We start from the raw sequence: 22,230 nt of genomic DNA on the forward strand, positions 1-22,230 counted from the left end.
CTCAGCCCCCTGCCCTTTTCCTCTCTCCCCCTCCATTCTCTCCAGCCCCCTGCCCTTTTCTTCTCTCCCCCTCCATTCTCTCCAGCCCCCTGCCCTTTTCCTCTCTTCCCCTCCACTCTCTCAGCCCCCTGCCCTTTTCCTCTCTTCCCCTCCACTCTCTCCAGCCCCCTGCCCTTTTCTTCTCTCCCCCTCCATTCTCTCCAGCCCCCTGCCCTTTTCTTCTCTCCCCCTCCACTCTCTCAGCCCCCTGCCCTTTTCCTCTCTTCCCCTCCACTCTCTCCAGCCCCCTGCCCTTTTCCTCTCTTCCTCTTCACTCTCCAGCCCCCTGCCCTTTTCCTCTCTTCCTCTTCACTCTCCAGCCCCCTGCCCTTTTCCTCTCTTCCCCTCCACTCTCTCCAGCCCCCTGCCCTTTTCCTCTCTTCCCCTCCACTCTCTCCAGCCCCCTGCCCTTTTCCTCTCTTCCTCTTCACTCTCCAGCCCCCTGCCCTTTTCCTCTCTTCCTCTTCACTCTCTCCAGCCCCCTGCCCTTTTCCTCTCTTCCCCTCCACTCTCTCCAGCCCCCTGCCCTTTTCCTCTCTTCCGCTTCACTCTCCAGCCCCCTGCCCTTTTCCTCTCTTCCTCTTCACTCTCTCCAGCCCCCTGCCCTTTTCCTCTCTTCCCCTCCACTCTCTCCAGCCCCCTGCCCTTTTCCTCTCTTCCCCTCCACTCTCTCCAGCCCCCTGCCCTTTTCCTCTCTTCCTCTTCACTCTCCAGCCCCCTGCCCTTTCCCTCTCTTCCTCTTCACTCTCCAGCCCCCTGCCCTTTTCCTCTCTTCCTCTTCACTCTCCAGCCCCCTGCCCTTTTCCTCTCTCCCCCTCCATTCTCTCCAGCCCCCTGCCCTTTTCTTCTCTCCCCCTCCACTCTCTCAGCCCCCTGCCCTTTTCCTCTCTTCCCCTCCACTCTCTCTATCCCCTTAGCTCACCGCAATTAAGCTAATATGTCATTCATTAGAGTTAGAGGCAACAGGAGGCAGTATGACTAACAAGGATGGATAGAAGGATAGAGGAATGGATAGATGGTGGGAGGGATGGAGGGATGGAGTAAGGGATGGAGGGAGGGAGGGATAGATGGAGAGAGGGATGGAGGGATAGATGGAGGGATGGAGGGATAGATGGAGAGAGGGAGGGAGGGATAGATGGAGGGAGGGCTGGATGGATGGAGGGAGGGAGGGGTGGAGGAAGGGAGGGATGATAGATAGATAGATAGATAGATAGATAGATAGATAGATAGATAGATAGATAGATAGATAGATAGATAGATAGATAGATAGATAGATAGATAGATAAAGAGAAGCAGAACAGTGTTTTAATCTGACACTATGGACATCTCTATGAGCTGGTCATCTATCTCAGGCCTTTTAGAACATCTAGATGGAATGAGGTTTTACTAAGTCATGTGACTAACGATCCAGTCTCTTATTGGATGTATGGAGCTGAGTATAATCCTATAGCCTTTTTAATGATCAGTAGATTTAAAGCCACACACACACACACACACACACACACACACACACACACACACACACACACACACACACACACACACACACACACACACACACACACACACACACACACACACACACACACACACACACACACACACACACAGTGACTGAGACAGAGGGTGCTTGTGTGAATGCAGGCAGTTCCTCAGACCTTTTCAGCTCTAAAGGTTCATCTACTACAGATGGATAGTCCACTTATACGCCCCTGTGTGTGTGTGTGTGTGTGTGTGTGTGTGTGTGTGTGTGTGTGTGTGTGTGTGTGTTTCATATTGTCCAATTCTGGTAGAAAATATTTTAAACTGAAAAAAAATGTAAACGCAAAAAAGTGTTGGTCCCATGTTTCATGAGCTGAAATTGTCACCCCCTGATCTGTTTCACCTATCTTGTGCTTGTCTCCACCCCCCACCAGGTGTCTCCCATTTTCCCCATTATCCCCTGTGCATTTATACCTTCGTTTTCTGTTTGTCTGTTGCCAGTTCGTCTTGTATTGTCAGGTCGTTCCAGCGTTTTTCCTGGTTTTCCCTGCTCTCTAGTTTTTTGTTTCTAGCTTTTCTGGTTCTGACCTTTCTGCCTGCCCGTGACCCTGAGCCTGTCTGCCGTCCAGTACCTGTCGGACTCGGATCTGGTTACGAACCTCTGCCTGTCCTCGACCTGCCCTTTGCCTGCACCCCGTGTTATAATAAATGATCTGAGAACTGAACCGTCCGCCTCCCGTGTCTGCATCTGGGTCATATCCTGAGTCCTGATAGAAATAAAGCATCCCAGAAATGTTCCATACGCACAAAAAATATTATTTCTCCTTTGCCAAGATAATTCATCCACCTGACAGGTGTGGCATATCAAGAAGCTGATTAAACAGCATGATCATTACACAGGTGCACCTTGTGCTGGGGACAATTCAAGACCACTCTAAAATGTGCCGTTGTGTCACACAACCCAATGCCACAGATGTCTCAAGTTTTGAGGGAGTGTGCAGTTGGCATGCTGACTACAGGAATGTCCAACAGAGCTGTTGCCAGAGAATGTAATGTTAATTTCTCTACCATAAGCCGCCTCCAATGTTATTTTAGAGAATTTGGCAGTACGTCCAACCGGCCTCACAACCACAGACCACATGTAACCACGCCAATGCAGGACCTCCACATCCGGCTTCTTCACCTGCGGGATCCTCTGAGATCAGCCACCCAGACAGCTGATGAAACTGTGGGTTTGCACAACCAAAGAATTTCTGCACAAACTGTCAGAAACTGTCTCAGGGAAGCTCACCTGAGTGCTCGTCGTCCTCACCAGGGTCTTGACCTGACTGCAGTTCGGCAGTGCTCACCTTCGATGGCCACTGACAAGCTGAAGAAGTGTGCTCTTCATGATGAATCCCGGTTTCAACTGTACCGGGCAGATGGCATCGTGTGGGCGAGTGGTTTGCTGATGTCATTGTTGTGAACAGAGTGCCCCAGTTTATGGTATGGGCAGACATAAGCTACGGACAACGAACACAATTGCATTTTATCAATGGCAATTTGAATACACAGAGATACTGTAACGAGATCCTGAGGCTCATTGTCGTGCCATTCATCCGCCACCATCACCTCATGTTTCAGCATGATAATGCGCAGCCCCATGTCGCAAGGATCTGTATACAATTCTTGGAAGTTGGAAATGTCCCAGTTCTTCCATGGTCTGCATACTCACCAGACATGTCACCCAATGAGCATGTTTAAAAACATACCATATTTATTATTATCACTTACGTTGTTGTTTGACTCATGGAAACTGCATTCAAAACTGTCTTCATGCCTGTGTGTTTGTGTGTGTAAACAAATCTTGGGTTCTGAGAAGTAATAGGGTAAACTTCCATTGAGCCCTGGTGTGTGTTTGTGTGTGTGTCTGTGTGTGTGACACTGTGGGAGAAAAAACCCAGAAACAAACAATGGATACACACTGAGTATACCAAACATTAGGAACACATTCCTAATATTGAGTTGCATCCCCTTTTGTCCTCAGAACAGCCTCAATTCATCAGGGCATGGACTCTACAAGGTGTCGTAAGCGTTCCACATGGATCAAATCAAATCAAATCACATTTATTTATATAGCCCTTCGTACATCAGCTGATATCTCAAAGTGCTGTACAGAAACCCAGCCTAAAACCCCAAACAGCAAGCAATGCATGTGAAAGAAGCACGGTGGCTAGGAAAAACTCCCTAGGAAAAACTCCCTAGAAAGGCCAAAAACCTAGGAAGAAACCTAGAGAGGAACCAGGCTATGAGGGGTGGCCCATGTTGACTCCAATGCTTCCCACAGTTGGCTGGATGTCCTTTAGGTGGTGGACCATTCTTGATATACACAGGAAACTGTTGTGTGAAAAACCCAGCAGCATTGCAGTTCTTGACCAAAACTGGTGTGCCTGGCTCCTAGTACCATACTCTGTTTAAAGGTACTTACATCTGTTGTCTCGCCCATTCACCCTCTCAATGGCACACACACAATCCATGTCTGAATTGTATGAAGGCATTAAAAATCCTTCTTTAACCTGTCTCCTCCCCTTCATCTACACTGATTGAAGTGGATTTAACAAGTGACATCAATATTGGATCATAGCTTTCACCTGGATTCACCTGGTCAGTCTTTCATGGAAAGAGCATGTTTAGTAAACTCAGTGTATTGTCACCTGGTTTGTGTGACTCATGGAAACAAAATCATATCTTCTGAGAAGTAAGAGGATAAAGTGCCACAGTTAGTTATAAAAACCTCTGTTATAACTGTGGGCGTATCCTCTCAGCAGCGTGACACATCTAAAACTAACAGTTTCACAACCGCCCTTTGTCACAGTTGCCTTGGAATTCTCCTTAATGGCGTTGTTATCTCTTTGTTTGCTTATGTCCTTATGGCTGTGTGCTGTGCTGTTCCTTACCGTAGCCGGTACCTGAAACCTGTGGCCTTAGACCTGTACTATGTAGACCACAAGCCCTTCTGCCTGGCTGTATAGCTGGTCTCTACCCAACAGTCCAATGTCCATTTAGATAATAAGTCTGAAGAGCTGACGCAGAGAGAGGCAGGGTTACAGCAGGCTGCTATCTGATTACTATCAACACACAGGTCACAAACACAGGGAGAGAGAGCGAGAGAGAGAGAGAGAGAGAGAGAGAGAGAGAGGCAGAGGCAGAAACAGACAGGTAGAGAGACGCTGAACGCAGTGAGAACAACAACTAACTAACTAACAACTGTGGAACTGAACTGAACAGCAGACAAACAGAAGACTGAAGAAGTCCTAACAAAGAGAGACTGGTCGAAGAGGTAGTGTTAGTGAGCGACCATGGCTAAACAGACAGAGATGTTTGTCCTGTTCTTCGTCTGTCTGTCCGGGCTGGTCCAGTCTACGACAGCGATGATATTCTGGACAGCGTACGTGGGGGTACATTTCTACGACAGCAGCACTAACCAGACAGAGACCAGGTTCTGTGAGTGTGGGGTGTACGGGCGTTCCTCCCCTCTGGAGAGCGCTGCCGGGATGGTGGTCCTCCCTGCCTCAGACCCCCAGGGCTGCAGCCTGGACCCCTACCCCTCCTACCACAACACCACCACCCAGGGGTCCTGGATCGCTCTGGTCAAGAGGGGAAACTGTACCTTCAGTGAGAAGATCAAGGCAGCCTGGGCCAGGGGGGCGGCGGCCGTAGTGGTCTATAACCTGGATGGAACCGGTAACAGCTCAGATTACATGACGCACAGCGACAGCACTGGCACCGTGGCCATCATGATCGGTAACCTCCAGGGGGTAGAGATCGCTAACATAGTGCGGAGTGGTGTGGCCGTCTCCATGGTGATCGAGGTGGGCAAAGCCCATGGGCCCTGGATGGACACCTATTGGCTCTACTTCCTGTCTATCGCCTTCTTCATTGTGACGGGCGCCTCCATTGTCTACTTCGGATTTGTCTCCGCCCACCGGCTGCACAGTCTCAGGGTGATCCGTCTCACCGATAGGCGGCTGAGGAATCAGGCCAAGAAAGCGATTGGTCGGCTGGAGGTGCGTACGCTGAAGCGCGGGGACGAGGAGACAAAGTTGGACAGCCACATGTGTGCCGTGTGTATCGAGTCATACCGCCCAGGAGATGTAGTGACCGTCCTGACCTGTGGTCATCTGTTCCACAAGGCCTGTATCGAGCCCTGGCTGCTGGACAAGAGGACCTGCCCCATGTGTAAGGCTGACATCCTGAAGGCCTTAGGAGTGGAGGGGCCTGGGGAGGAGGAGAGCAGCAGTTCCTCTGTCCCACCACCAGATGTCCCTATCGTCACAGTGTCTGGAGGATCAGATAGAGAGCTGCTGTATGAGGTCCCTCTCAATGACAAACACCTTCCGACCCCCACCCTGAGTCCTCAACCCCCCACCGAGGCCTGGCAACCACATCACTATGACAATATGGCCTTCCAGCGAGAGACACACTCTCAGGGGAACGTGACCACCAGAGGATAAATGACAACAACACCACTGGATAATGGTCATTTCTACCTGGAGCATGAACAACAACCCATAGACAGCTTCACACAGCTACAGCAGTGGTTTGTGATATACTGTACTAGCACGGTTAGCTAAACCATATCTACTGTACTGCTAGGAAAATATCTCCCTGGATTCAAACACGGTTTACTGATGATCAAATAACTATCATGGCAGTAGATTCTACCTTTGCTTATCATAGAGAGCTGTAGCCTAAACCCTGGTCCAGGAAGCTGCAGGCGTGCAGGCTTCTCTTTTAACTTCTCTTTGAGATCAAAGTTACTTCTTTATAATTTGTTAAATGAACAAACGATCACTTGTATGATGATGAGAAAGGCTGAATATATTTTTCTATTAAATTGATATCTCTGCTGTATTTTTAAAAGTAGATATTCTGAGAGTAAAACAAAAATCAGTATTTAAGAAGGAATGGAACTACGGTATACTGTAATGGTTCACATATTAAATGAAATGATTAACCAACAAAACAGAATATGTACTAACTTACCTACTAACCTGGTTTAGTATCGCTAGAGATGTACTGTACATGTGTCTGTGGCAGGGTAGGTGTCAATTCCATTTCAAATCAGTCAATTCAGAAAGTGAATTAAATTCATAAGTTGATCAAATCTTCATTAAAAACAAATGGCACTTTTGAATACAATTTGAATGAATATCCTGAAGTGACAATGGAAACCATCTTGAGTTTTCTTAACCTGGACTGGTCATGTGGTGAGGAGGGACGCCTGGGCCTAATGATGAGAGCCCTGCCAGTCTGAGACCAGGAGAGGGGAGGATGAGAGGAGAAGAGGGAAGGGTGAGAGGAGGAGAGGAGGAGGAGAGGGGAGGAGAGAATGAGAGGAGGAGGAGAGGAGAGGGGAGAATGAGAGGAGAAGAGGGAAGGGTGAGAGGAGGAGGAGAGGGGAGGATGAGAAGAGAAGAGGGAACAGTGAGAGGAGGAAGGGAGGGGAGGATGAGAGAAGAGGGAAGGGTGAGAGGAGGAGAGGAGAGGAGGAGAAGGAAGGGTGAAAGGAGGAGAGGAGGAAGAGAGGGGAGCAGAGGAGAACAGAGGATGAGAAAGTCTATAATTACCTCCTAGCAGCAGGACTCCACTCACCTCACACCTACTGATCAGCCATAATCACCTCCTTCTAGCAGCAGGACTCCACTCACCTCACACCTACTGATCAGCCATAATCACCTCCTTCTAGCAGCAGGACTCCACTCACCTCACACCTACTGATCAGCCATAATCACCTCCTTCTAGCAGCAGGACTCCACTCACCTCACACCTACTGATGTGCCATAATCACCTCCTTCTAGCAGCAGGACTCCACTCACCTCACACCTACTGATCAGCCATAATCACCTCCTTCTAGCAGCAGGACTCCACTCACCTCACACCTACTGATGTGCCATAATCACCTCCTTCTAGCAGCAGGACTCCACTCACCTCACACCTACTGATCAGCCATAATCACCTCCCTCCCACCCAGGGGCCTGTAGGTGTGTGTGTGTGTGTGTGTGTGTGTGTGTGTGTGTGTGTGTGTGTGTGTGTGTGTGTGTGTGTGTGTGTGTGTGTGTGTGTGTGTGTGTGTGTGTGTGTGTGTGTGTGTGTGTGTGTGTGTGTGTGTGTGTGTGTGTGTGTGTGTGTGTGTGTGTGTGTGTGTAGAAGCTCCCCAGGATGTGGCTAATAGAACTTGGTCATTAATTAGCAGGAAACCCAGCTGAATGCCCTCTTCTGCCTAGGGTTGAATGGTGGCAACCCGGTTACCGAGAACTACAGCGATTTACCGGCCAAACCACTCCCTTCTCCCGGAATAAATACCAGAGAGAAACCAGTAAATTATAATAAATTATTTATATGAACAGCAAGGCGTGAAATGGAAATGTTAAATTATATGTGATGTCTAAATCTGTCTTCTCTAATGCCTCTGCATAATGAATCATCAACACTCAGGGTGGGGACAGACAGTCCATCTCAGGGTGGGGACAGACAGCCCATCTCAGGGTGGGGACAGACAGCCCATCTCAGGGTGGGGACAGACAGCCCATCTCAGGGTGGGGACAGACAGCCCATCTCAGTATGAAACACAGTTCATAATGCATGGTATTCCTACATTTTCTGCATCATACAGTAATATAAATGTAAAGAATGAATGCGTATCTAATTTACCCATCTCCATCTGGGTCATCTTTTTTTTAATTCTAAATATGTTGTTGTTTTTTATCGCAGCTACAGAGTTTTAAAACAGCCTATCACTCGAATATCACGCGGGAGCACTCTCTGTCTTTCTCTCTCTCCATTAACTCCATTCAAATTGCATCCAAAATAGATCATCCTGTTCTAGATTGATATACAGCCCTATATATAGATGTCCTAGCCTACCTCTTTCAGGTAATACATTCAATGCAGTATTAGTCTTATATTTAGCTAATTAATGATGGGTTATGCATAATAAGCTTGTAATTTATAGCCTCTTGTCTCTTGCTCAATACGCACACACCTGTGCTCCGCTGGCCTCTCTCCTTAAAAAATGCTCCTTAGCTCTTGGAGTCCCATGCAGGAAAAGCTACACTAGAACAGCTTGCTGGACATTATTCTATTTTTGCATTTCTTATACCAATAGACTATTAGAAGAGGGACACAAGCTCTTGTTTGCTGAATGTTAAATACAGCAGCCAATAGATCTCACAGGTAGTTTGAAAGAAGAGTGAACTCACGATGGTGGTAGGTTATATTTATTCAGACCCATAACCATTCAATCTTCATGAAGAGAAGTGAAAGCCTTCTGCATCTCATTCTGGTCCTATATTATTCAAGGATGTCATTAGAATGATGACGATAAGGACAACAAAACTTATTTCATTTAACTGTTGAAAGAGGAAGGAATGAAGCAATAATAGAGGAAGAGGAGGTAGGCTAGTAACATTAGGGGGAAGATTATGAAAGGTCAGCCTAATAATTATACAAATAGGCCCGATTCAATTTCAGAATTAAAATCTAATTTGCTAGCCTATACTTGTAACTTTGTAGGCTGTGCTGCACCATAATCTGATGATGCTCTCCCTGCTTTATCATTTTTATCATAATTCCAGTCCATATAATACAGTATAATACAATACAGTACAGTAATACAGTATACAGTACAGTATGGTAATACAGTATAATACAGTACAGTAATACAGTATAATACAGTGCAGTACAGGAATACAGTTCACACTCAAAAAGATTAGCCTGCTGGAGCTAGTTTCATTTATTTACCCAAGAGAGCATATAGCTAGCTACGTCTATGGGCTTTTATGTTTTTCTGTCGTGCGTAATGTGCAGTAGCCTATATCATATATGTATTGGATAAGGGCACAATCATTTTGGGCTCATTAAATGTCTTTAATGAATAGACATAGGCCTATTTATATGCTTTATAATGCTTTTGAATGACACTTCTGGTTTTGCCGGAACATACCGGGTTACCCGGGAGAAAAGTGATTTATTCTCGGGATGGAACATTTGTAAAATACAGAGAAAATATTCAATCCTACTGTACATAACCTTCGAAATAATGGACAATGCAGAGTTCACTTTCCCAAGGTAATGTACAGAATGGAGGCCTTTATCGCGCTCATACCACAGTTGCCAAAGAAAACTATATGAAAGCACACATTTACCGGTAGAAATAAAACATTTGTTGATATTTACATTTTTATAAGCAAATTCATACTTTCTCATCTTTTGGTTGCTAGAGATGTTTGTTCGTCTTAGTTTGATATTTACGGACGCGACTCAGTCATTTGTTCTTTATGGCATGGTAATGTGCTTATCCTTTGCTTGCTGCTAGCTGGCCAACTAGCTATGGCTACACAGTCATGACCTCTACAGCCAGAATAACAGCATAGTGTCTTGTGTTGTGTTTGTTTAAGATGTTTATCCCGATGTTTGCCATAGAAAGCAATACTAAGCACACATTTACCGGTAGAAAAAAAAGTTTATGTTTTCATTCATATAAGCGAATTCACTGTCTCATCTTTTGGTTGCTAGAGACGCGACCCTGTCGTACGTTCGACTTTTTCAATACTTATGGACTCGACCCAGTCGTTCGATCTTTATGTTCCGTTACCATGCTTGCTGGCAGTGTTCTTATTCCTTGCTTGTTAGCTAGCCAGCTAGCTACGGCTAACACAGTCACAACCTCTGCAGTCAGAATAACAGTAAAGTAGTTGTTTTCTATTGACATTAATTTGGATACATCCATAACAATGAGCTGATAACGCCGATTTTGCCTGGCATAGCTAGAAAAGTTTTCCTCCTCGTCAGGACACTCGTCAATACTGACTGTTAATTACGAGGAAATTGTATTGCATATCAAACTCTAGTCTAGAAGCTAGCTTAAAAGGATCGGACCCTTTTTTTCAATTTTTGCCTAAAATGACAAACTCAAATCTAACTGCCTGTAGCTCAGGACCTGAAGCAAGGATATGCATATTCTTGATACCATTTCAAAGGAAACACTTTGAAGTTTGTGGAAATGTGAAATTAATGTAGAAGAATATAACACATTAGATCTGGTAAAAGATAATACAAAGAAAAAAACATATTTTTTGTTCCATCATCTTTGAAATGCAAGAGAAAGGCCATTAAATCACCTAGTAGTCTAGGTGGAGCATGATATTCAAATGCCGTTTTGCCTAACTCAGAGTGAATCCTGGGTATCTCTGGCACTAGCATGTCCTGTGACCAAGTCTGATAAATACTGTTTGACCACTGGATTTTTGAGTTAAGATAATTAGGAAGTTCATGTAAGACAGCTTTATAAACAAATATCAACCAGTGTCTGGCCCTTCTAAAAGTCAGGAAGTCCCAGCCAACCGAAGTGTACAAAAGGCAATGATGTGTGCAAAAGTTTGCACCAGAAACAAAACGCAACGCTGCATGATACACTACATCCAATTTCTTCAGTACTGATGCTGATCCATGCATATATAAAACATCACAATAATCAAGCACTGACATAAAAGTGGACTGTACAATTTCCTTTCTGTGCTGTGATGACAGGCAAGATTTATTTATTTAAAAAAATCAAATTCTCAATTTCAGCTTCTTTACCAGCTCAGTTACATGAGTTTTCAAAGAGAGATTATCATCTAACCAAATTCCAAGGTATTTATAGGTGGGAACACGTTCCAAAAGTGAGCCATCATGTGTAGCAATGTTCACATTTTCCAATTGTAAATACCTCATACTTAGTTATACTTGAATTAAGCACCAGCCTAAGATCTACAAGTGCATCTTGAAGCAATTGAAAGTCAATGCTTGAGCGAGTGATGGGGCTGTGGCATATAGTACTGTGTCATCAATATAGAAATGAAACTTGCATTTTTTCACTGAGTTACAGATATCATTCATGTATATATTGAATATTAAAGGACCTAAAATCGAACCTTGTGGGACTCTTTGTGAACAGTGACAAAATCTGATTGTACCCCATCTGCAATAATAGTCTGAGATCTATCACTGAGATAATTCTGAAACCACAAACATGTATCTGATGCCAACCCCAATGAGGTCAGTCTCTCAGGCAGAAGAGAATGATAAACTGTATCAAAAGCCTTCGACGGGTCAACAAACAAAGCAACACAGTTCAACTTCTTATCCAAGGCTCTTACAATATCATTTACAACCAGTGTGGTGGCTGTGATAGTACTGTACCCCGGTCTAAAACCGGACTGAAATTTGTTCAGAATGCAGTTGTCAGTATCAGGAATCAAGGTAAGACTCAGATGCAGACGGTCAAAGTAACACTGTTTATTGCAGCAACAGGGGCAGGCAAAGACAGGTCAAGGCAGGCAGGGGTCGCAAATACAGGGTAAGGCAAAGGTGCAGGATGGCAGGCGGACTCAGGGTCAGGGACAGGCAGGGTTCAGTAATCCAGAGGTGGAGCAAAGGTACAGGACGGCAGGCTCAGGGTCAGGCAGCGAGGTCAGGTGGGCGGGTACAGGGTCAGGACAGGCAAAGGTCAAAACCCGGAGGACTAGCAAAGAGAGGCTGGGAAACGATAGGAGCTGACAGGAAAAACGCTGGTTAGCTTGAACGAACAAGACGAACTGGCAACAAACAGACAGAGAACACAGGTATAAATACACAAGGGATAATTGGGAAGATGGTGACACCTGGAGGGGGGTGGAGACAAGCACAAGGACAGGTGAAAGATCAGGGCGTGACAGTCAGACAAGAAAGAGCGCAGCTAAACATTTACCAATGACTAACATTTTTGCAATACAAGACAGCTTAGAGATTGGTCGATAATTATCAAGGTCACCAGTATCCCCACCTTTGTGCAGAGGCAGCACATAGGCAGTTTTCCAAATCTTAGGTATGACCTCAGAGGTCAACGTGAGGTTAAAAATATGAGTAAGAGCACCAGAGATATGTGGTGCAGCTCTAGCCAGCAACCCTGGGTCAAGTTTGTCAGCCCCTGTTGCTTTCTTAGTGTCTATGGCTAGCAAGGCATCACTAACTTTCTGTTCTGTGAAGAGGCTTAGAGAGAAACCCTGACCACCAGCATCAACATACTCATGCATAATCCCTTCATATGTATCGTTTCTTCCTTCATTTGTGGTTGACATTTTCTCAACAAGACTCCCTGCTGCAATGAAGTGATTGTTGAAGGCATTATCAATGTCATTGTTATCAGTAATGAGTCCAGTACCCAACCCTATCTGATTTGGGAGTGTAGAGTGCATATTGTTCATTAATGTTTTAACTACTTCCCATAACAGTCATTTAAACTAGTCACATAGTAATCTGATTTTGTTCTTCTAGTCTGATGCACAGGTTTCTCAGCTGCCTAGAAGTCAGCCAGTCAGAGCTAGAACAAGTTTCTCTAGCCTTAGCCCATGCTACATCTTTTTACAAATAGCATCAGAGATGTCTGAATTAAACCATGGGTTTGATCTATTCTTTACTCTAACCTTAGTGTATGGAACGGGTTTATCGGCAATGGAAATAAAAACACTAGTACATTTTTCTAATGCCAACTCGACTCCATGTATATTACAAATAGATTCAATATTACTATGGGAAAGATCCTGTAAGAAAGCTTGTTCTCTAAAGTTTCTGTAATTTATTTTGGTGATAATACAAGGTTTGGCCCTATGAATTCTGACATCTCTAACACACGTAATGGGGCAGTGATCACTGACACCTAGTGGAAATACTCCCCTAGCTCTATATTTCTCAGGTGCATTTGTTAGTATATAAACAAGAAATGAGGACTTTGTAGGCACCTTAAGATTTGGCCTTGTTGGCTCAGTGAATAATTGTGTGAGATTTACCTCAGTACAAAAGTCTTTAAAACTGTCTGAGTCCTGTGTTTTCCAATCAAAGTCAAAATCTCCTAGGAAAATGACTTCAGTTGAAATAAAAGTGGCTAATAATTTTGTTAAATGGCTAAGCATATTCTTACTAGCAGAAGGTGGGCAATATACTCCAACGATTGTAACTTTACAGTTGTTACCTAATGTAAGACTTAGAGTTAACACTTCAAATTGATTTGGAATGGAGACAGATTTAATTAGTGCAGTGGAGAGGTTATTTTTTAGCATAGATAGCCACTCCTCCCCCTCTACTCATCCTGTCAGCTCTAAAAACATTGTACCCATCCAGTCCAATATCTGCATCATTACAATTCCTTGATAACCAAGTTTCAGATAAAACAAAGAAATCAGGACTAGCCTGAGAAACTTAAATCTTAATAAAATCAACATTTGACAATATTCTATGTACATTCAAATGTAAAAAACCCAAGTCCCTTATAGTTTTTAAAAACATGTGGATTGTTGATATCGAGCGGGGTACTTGAAGTGTTTACACAAGTATAATCGCCAGTGTGAACCAAGTGAATGGGGACAAGATTGCTAAATACATTACCCCTACGTCTGATACAATACTTGTTCTAGCTATACTGGGACTAGACCTATATCATTTTGATTGTTTAAGTACCTTTTCAATGTTGGATGATAGCAGGCGGACACCATTTTCACTGAGGTGGAATCCATCATTGACGAAGTACCTCTGCTTTTTCCAAAAACAATCAAAATTGTCAACAAATGATGTGCCCATGTCTCTAGAAAGACGCATTAGCCATAGATGAAAAGACCACATCTTACGAAAACTCTCAGTCCCACAACGGCGAGGAGATGGGATTGGTCCTGAGATAACGATTCTTCCTGCAAGGCTTCAAGCTGTTTCCAAGAGCAACAAGAAGTTGTTTCTGAGTCTCTCAGACTTCACTCCTGTAGTGTCATTAGAACCAACGTGCAACACAACTGTTCTTGACTACTGTTAAAATTCAAATTCATTCGGTGACTTTAGCACCTGGAAAACAAGTATCTTGGATTGACACTTGCTTTACCATTGAGCTCCTGATTAAAACGGTAGCTAGCCGTTTACCATTATTGTTTTCTTCCCTCGCCTTTAGCACAGCTCCATTTTTATTCTTGGTTTTTCCAACTCCAACTTGGCCACCACAGATCACGGGGATCAGACACAGCGCGGGCAGAAGAAGACTCTTCCGGATCAGATGACCGTGGACCTGAATGTGCTGGAACATCAGGATCCAAAGCAGCAAAGCTGTTTGACGTCAGGAGAACACTCATTGCTTCCGTGGCTGTAGAGGGTGGAGATAGAAGTCCTCGCTGGCATCGAGTCCCACGCCGTACTGCGATAGTTTGTTGCTAGCAAACCTGTCAATATGACAACCGACTTCAAAATATCAGTTACTGAAAACAGCAGGTCAAACTAGAAACATGTGGGAGGATTGGACAGCTTTAGTGGTGGAGGGGACCGGAGAAATTCATGTTCATCACTCACCACGTTAGGTCATCAAACGCTCCAAAAAATTACCTCGTTGGACCTGCGTTTACAATGTATCCCATTTCAGTTGGTGTAGTTGTTGGTTTAGCTTTCTGTAACTTTGTAGTAAGTACTGTCTGCATGTGTAGACGCATATTGCGTCATGATTGCAAGCTGTCCGGATATCTTTTCCAACTGTCCCATTGTCTGGTTTAAATGTCCATTCTAGAATGTCCTTCTAGCCAATCAGAAACAAGTATTCAACAATTCTGTAGTATAATGTACTATACTGTACTATATTGTGCTATACTGTACTGTACTATATTATACTGTACTATACTGTACTGTGTTGATCCAGACTATAGTCCTCCTGCTGTGTGGTGGTCAGAGCAGGGAACCAGATTAGAGTCCTAGTGTGGTGTGTGGTGGTCAGAGCAGGGAACCAGATTAGAGTCCTCGTGCTGTGTGGTGGTCAGAGCAGGGAACCAGATTAGAGTCCTAGTGTGGTGTGTGGTGGTCAGAGCAGGGAACCAGATTAGAGTCCTCGTGCTGTGTGGAGGTCAGAGCAGGGAACCAGATTAGAGTCCTAGTGTGGTGTGTGGTGGTCAGAGCAGGGAACCAGATTAGAGTCCTAGTGTGCTGTGTGGTGGTCAGACCAGGGAACCAGATTAGAGTCCTAGTGTGCTGTGTGGTGGTCAGAGCAGGGAACCAGATTAGAGTCCTAGTGTGCTGTGTGGTGGTCAGAGCAGGGAACCAGATTAGAGTCCTCGTGCTGTGTGGTGGTCAGAGCAGGGAACCAGATTATAGTCTTAGTGTGCTGTGTGGTGGTCAGATCATGGAACCAGATTAGAGTCCTCGTGCTGTGTGGTGGTCAGAGCAGGGAACCAGATTAGAATCCTAGTGTGGTGTGTGGTGGTCAGAGCAGGGAACCAGATTAGAGTCCTAGTGTGGTGTGTGGTGGTCAGAGCAGGGAACCAGATTAGAGTCCTCGTGCTGTGTGGTGGTCAGAGCAGGGAACCAGATTAGAATCCTAGTGTGGTGTGTGGTGGTCAGAGCAGGGAACCAGATTAGAGTCCTAGTGTGATGGTCAGAGCAGGGAACCAGATTAGAGTCCCTGTGCTGTCTGGTGGTCAGAGCAGGGAACCAGATTAGAGTCCTAGTGTGATGTGTGGTGGTCAGAGCAGGGAACCAGATTAGAGTCCCCGTGCTGTCTGGTGGTCAGAGCAGGGAACCAGATTAGAGTCCTAGTGTGGTGTGTGGTGGTCAGAGCAGGGAACCAGATTAGAGTCCTAGTGTGGTGTGTGGTGGTCAGAGCAGGGAACCAGATTAGAGTCCTAGTGTGGTGTGTGGTGGTCAGAGCAGGGAACCAGATTAGAGTCCTAGTGTGGTGTGTGGTGGTCAGAGCAGGGAACCAGACGATATTGAGAGAGAGATAATTCAGACTGTTACTGTGGTGGTGGTGAGGTGATTGATCTAAGAGAGAGAGAGTAATTCAGACTGTTACTGTGGTGGTGGTGAGGTGATTGATCTAAGAGAAAGAGAGTCATTCAGACTGTTACTGTGGTGGTGGTGAGGTGAGGTGATTGATCTAAGAGAGAGAGAGTCATTCAGACTGTTACTGTGGTGGTGGTGAGGTGATTGATCTAAGAGAGAGAGAGTCATTCAGACTGTTACTGTGGTGGTGGTGAGGTGATTGATCTAAGAGAAAGAGAGTCATTCAGACTGTTACTGTGGTGGTGGTGAGGTGATTGATCTAAGAGAGAGAGAGTCATTCAGACTGTTACTGTGGTGGTGGTGAGGTGATTGATCTAAGAGAGAGAGAGTCATTCAGACTGTTACTGTGGTGGTGGTGAGGTGATTGATCTAAGAGAGAGAGAGTCATTCAGACTGTTACTGTGGTGGTGGTGAGGTGATTGATCTAAGAGAAAGAGAGTAATTCAGACTGTTACTGTGGTGGTGGTGAGGTGATTGATCTAAGAGAGAGAGAGTCATTCAGACTGTTACTGTGGTGGTGGTGAGGTGATTGATCTAAGAGAGAGAGAGTCATTCAGACTGTTACTGTGGTGGTGGTGAGGTGATTGATCTAAGAGAGAGAGAGTAATTCAGACTGTTACTGTGGTGGTGGTGAGGTGATTGATCTAAGAGAGAGAGAGTCATTCAGACTGTTACTGTGGTGGTGGTGAGGTGATTGATCTAAGAGAGAGAGAGTCATTCAGACTGTTACTGTGGTGGTGGTGAGGTGATTGATCTAAGAGAAAGAGAGTCATTCAGACTGTTACTGTGGTGGTGGTGAGGTGATTGATCTAAGAGAGAGAGAGTCATTCAGACTGTTACTGTGGTGGTGATGAGGTGATTGATCTAAGAGAGAGAGAGAGAGTCATTCAGACTGTTACTGTGGTGGTGGTGGTGGTGAGGTGATTGATCTAAGAGAGAGAGAGTCATTCAGACTTTTACTGTGGTGGTGGTGAGGTGATTGATCTAAGAGAGAGAGAGTCATTCAGACTTTTACTGTGGTGGTGGTGAGGTGATTGATCTAAGAGAGAGAGAGTCATTCAGACTGTTACTGTGGTGGTGGTGAGGTGATTGATCTAAGAGAGAGAGAGTCATTCAGACTTTTACTGTGGTGGTGGTGAGGTGATTGATAACGGCTGTAGAAGGGAAAAGGTTGGGTCTGAATGTTCTCATTTAAAGGAACATTGGGTCGTTTACAGAAACACTGGTTGTGGGGTAGGTGGCTTTAGCCCCATTCCTGTGTTGACCTTCAGTGCTGGACATCCATCCAACAGTCAAACTCATTAGATCTAGCTGGACCACCAACACAATACTGTAGCTGAGCTCTTACACGTTGGTAAAGCTAGTCTGGTTTTATGTGGGTGTTAAACCAGTGGATGGTAGTTAAAGCTGAGTGTGAGAAACAAAGGACTTTGAACGTGAGTATTGTTTTAGCTGCTCTTACTCTGCTGTGGTCCCGTGTGGCTCAGTTGGCATAGCATGGCGTTTGCAACGCGTGGGTTCGATTCCCACGGGGAACCAGTATTAAAAAGTATGAAAATGTATGCACTCACTGTACTATAAGTCTCTTTTGATAAGAGCGTCCACTAACACTAAATGATGTAAGTCTGTGGTGTAATAAGCATATCAATATAGTTAATACTGCACTGCCATCTAGTGGAAGAGATCAGCAACTTCACTTGAATTTCATATTATACTTTATATTATGAATATAATACATGCAGACTACTGTATCTTTCTACATTCCTTGTCATAAAAAGCTGGCCTATAAAGATGACTAGTCATTCCGTATTTACTGTGGTGGCCACAGCCAGGCTTTAGCAGACACCTCCAGGCTGTTTCAGTGTGGACATCATATTCCTCATTCACTTCATGTTATTTTAAAACCACTTTAAATCAGTCTGTCTAAACTGAAAGGCCCATCTATCAGAGGATGAAGAGTTCAGAAGTCCCCCTCTTCCTCTCAGTCAGCAAACTGAAGGTTTTAACTGTAGCAGCACCATCCCTCACTCTCTGACTCTCTGACAGTGTGTGTGTGCACGTGCACGCGCACACACACACACCACACACACACACACACACACACACACACACACACACACACACACACACACACACACACACACACACACACACACACACACACACACACACACACACACACACACACACACACACACACACTCTCTCTGGCTCTCTACTCTGGGTCATTAGCTAGATGAAGGAGGAGATTTCATTTGATCAGAGAAATATGGGACCAGAGTCAAATGAATCCATTTGCTGGATAAGTGCTTAGTAAAGGGGTTGGTCTGTCCTCTGCAGTACTTATTAACTAGAAAGCTGCTGTGCTGTGTGTTTTCTGGGAACCAGCACACCATTCTACACCACCCATTTTTATAACTGAATACATGGGTAGATATGTAAGGGTTAGGACATTATCAATATGTTTTAATACATTATTTTTATTGCATTGTCAGTATGTTAATAGATGATGTAATGTTTTGAGTATTTGGCTAGATCTTGTGCTTTCCTGGTTTTCTGTGTGTGTCTTTACCACTGCTCTTAACTCCCAGGAGGTGTGTTGTACGTTCATTGTTTGGTTCCTGATAGACTGTTATCAGCTCAGTCCTCTTGACCCTCTGTGTTCTGTACCTCAGGCTGTTCCTGTTGGTATGATGCCTTCAACCCTACCTAACCCCAACACACAGCAGACCCCCTCTAACCTGACCCCCTCTATAACCCTACCTAACCCCAACACACAGCAGACCCCCTCTAACCTGACCCCCTCTATAACCCTACCTAACCCCAACACACAGCAGACCCCCTCTAACCTGACCCCCTCTATAACCCTACCTAACCCCAACACACAGCAGACCCCCTCTAACCTGACCCCCTCTATAACCCCACCTAACCCCAACACACAGCAGACCCCCTCTATAACTCTACCTAACCCCAACACACAGCAGACCCCCTCTAACCTGACCCCCTCTATAACCCTACCTAACCCCAACACACAGCAGACCCCCTCTAACCTGACCCCCTCTATAACCCCACCTAACCCCAACACACAGCAGACCCCCTCTATAACTCTACCTAACCCCAACACACAGCAGACCCCCTCTAACCTGACCCCCTCTATAACCCTACCTAACCCCAACACACAGCAGACCCCCTCTAACCTGACCCCCTCTATAACCCCACCTAACCCCAACACACAGCAGACCCCCTCTATAACCCTACCTAACCCCAACACACAGCAGACCCCCTCTAACCTGACCCCTCTATAACCCTACCTAACCCCAACACACAGCAGACCCCCTCTAACCTGACCCCCTCTATAACCCTACCTAACCCCAACACACAGCAGACCCCCTCTAACCTGACCCCCTCTATAACCCCACCTAACCCCAACACACAGGAGATCCCCTCTAACCTGACCCCCTCTATAACCCTACCTAACCCCAACACACAGCAGACCCCCTCTATAACCCCACCTAACCCCAACACACAGGATACCCCCTCTAACCTGACCCCCTCTATAACCCTACCTAACCCCAACACACAGGAGACCCCCTCTACTGACCCCCTCTATAACCCCACCCAACCCCAACACACAGGAGACCCCCTCTAACCTGACCCCCTCTATAACCCCACCTAACCCCAACACACAGGAGACCCCCTCTAACCTGACCCCCTCTATAACCCCACCTAACCCCAACACACAGGAGACCCCCTCTAACCTGACCCCCTCTATAACCCCACCTAACCCCAACACACAGCAGACCCCCTCTAACCTGACCCCCTCTATAACCCCACCTAACCCCAACACACAGGAGACCCCCTCTAACCTGACCCCCTCTATAACCCCACCTAACCCCAACACACAGGAGACCCCTCTAACCTGACCCCCTCTATAACCCCACCTAACCCCAACACACAGAAGACCCCCTCTAACCTGACCCCCTCTATAACCCCAACACACAGCAGACCCCCTCTAACCTGACCCCCTCTACAACCCCACCTAATCCCAACATACAGCAGACCCCCTCTATAACCCCACCTAACCCCAACACACAGCAGACCCCCTCTAACCTGACCCCCTCTATAACCCCACCTAGCCCCAACACACAGCAGACCCCCTCTAACCTGACCCCCTCTATAACCCTACCTAACCCCAACACTTAGCAGACCCCCTCTAACCTGACCCCCTCTGTAACCCCACCTAACCCCAACACACAGCAGACCCCCTCTAACCTGACCCCCTCTATAATACCAACACACAGCAGATCCCCTCTACTGACCCCCTCTATAACCCCACCGAACCCCAACACACAGCAGACCCCAACCTGATAACAAGCTGATGAGATAGTGATTAGATAGTGATGATCACCAGACAGCCCATGAGGAGGAACAATACAGTCCGCTGTCATCTTGTCTCTTTGTCCCTCATTATCCACTATGTCCTGCCTGCTACTACCAACCAGCCAGGTCTTAAGGGGTCAGCAGGTTTCAGTTCGGCTGGCGCCTAGCTAGGTGAACCGAATGAGGTGCTCGCATACTCCCTTAAAAGACCTTCACTTGAAAAATTAGAAAAAAGCGTCAATAGTCAATTTTACGATGCCATAGCCAGTATACATTTCCTCAAAATGGTCAGAATTAATCTTAAAATAAGATACCTGTTTTTACATCTAACTAACTTTCTCAATGAAAAAATGTGCATGAAAATGAGTTGTCTCTCGTTGATTGACAACAAAGACTTGAAGAACCCTACTGTTGACCATTCACCGACAAAGGGGCGTAGACTTCAGCTAACGACTTCGGCTTGTCTCCAGAAAAATTTTGTGTGCTCAAACAAAAACATCACAAAATGTTGTCATAATATATGCCCAAACTCTTCTGAACTGTTTCAGCTGGGAAGCATGTGGGAGCCTTTAGGGTGAGGGATGAGGTGGAGAGGAGGAGGGGGAGGCAGAGAGGAGGAGGGAGCAGGGGTGAGGCAGAGAGGGGTGAGGAGGGGTGAGGAGTGTTAAAGCAGAGAGGAGGGAGAGTGGAGGAGCTGAACACTGCCACCTGTTGGTGAGATGTTGATATTGCACATGTAACATGGCATGAGGAGCCTCTCTCTCTCTCTCCTCTCTCTCTCTCTCTCTCTCTCTCTCTCTATTTCTCTCTCTCCTTCTCTCTCTCTCTCTGCCTCTTTCTCTCTCTCTTTCTCTCTTTCTGCCTCTTTCTCTCTCTCTTTCTCTCTTTCTCTCTCTGCCTCTATTTCTCTCTCGCTCTACTTCTCTGTCGCTCTCTCTGCCTCTATTTCTCTCACTCCATCTCTTTCGCCCTCCTCTCTCTCTGCCTCTATTTCTCTTTCTCTCTCCATCTCCCTCTCTCGCTGCCTCTATTTCTCTCTCTACCTCTATTTATCTCTCTCTGCCTCTATTTCTCTCTCTCTTTCTCTGCATCTATTTCTCTCTCTCTCTGCCTCTATTTCTCTCTCTCTCTGCATCTCTCTCGCTCTCGCTCTCTCTCTGCCTCTATTTCTCTCTCTCTATCTCTCTCGCTCTCTCTTTGCCTCTATTTCTCTCTCTCTCTGCATCTCTCTCTCTCTCTCTCGCTCTGCCTCTATTTCTCTCTCTCTCTCTCTCTCTCTCTCTCTCTCTCTATTGCTCTCTCTCTCTGCAACTCTCTCTCTGCCTCTCTCTCTCTCTCTCTCTCTCTCTCTCTATTTCTCTCTCTCTTTGCCTCTATTTCTCTCTCTCTGCATCTCTCTCTCTCGCTCTCTCTCTATTTCTCTCCCTCTGCATCTCTCTCTCTCTTTGCCTCTATTTCTCTCTCTCT

At 45.8% G+C, this 22,230-nt stretch overlaps 2 protein-coding genes across 2 annotated transcripts in view; one reads left to right on the forward strand and one right to left on the reverse strand.

The window, feature by feature from the left end:
• The window catches only part of slc24a5 (solute carrier family 24 member 5), a 37,732-nt gene extending 34,490 nt beyond the window's left edge, over nucleotides 1–3,242 (reverse strand). Inside the window, exon 1 of the mRNA XM_082957542.1 lies at nucleotides 3,236–3,242. Within this exon, the coding sequence (XP_082813668.1) occupies nucleotides 3,236–3,242 (7 nt within the window). The remainder of the gene's footprint in view (nucleotides 1–3,235) is intronic.
• A 1,400-nt stretch (nucleotides 3,243–4,642) lies between these two features.
• Nucleotides 4,643–6,702, forward strand: LOC106562537 (E3 ubiquitin-protein ligase RNF128). The gene has a single exon (XM_045689385.2). The coding sequence runs from the start codon at nucleotides 4,860–4,862 to the stop codon at nucleotides 6,012–6,014; it is 1,155 nt and encodes a 384-aa protein (XP_045545341.1). The 5' UTR covers nucleotides 4,643–4,859; the 3' UTR covers nucleotides 6,015–6,702.
• The last annotated feature ends 15,528 nt before the right edge of the window (nucleotides 6,703–22,230 follow it).

This window comes from Salmo salar, chromosome 11, assembly GCF_965601325.2.
Source record: "Salmo salar chromosome 11, fSalSal1, whole genome shotgun sequence".
Lineage (NCBI taxonomy): Eukaryota > Metazoa > Chordata > Actinopteri > Salmoniformes > Salmonidae > Salmo > Salmo salar.

Excerpts from the sequence above, each read along its gene's own strand:
- LOC106562537 (XM_045689385.2), top strand. The coding sequence starts at position 4,860 with ATGGCTAAACAGACAGAGATGTTTGTCCTGTTCTTCGTCTGTCTGTCC.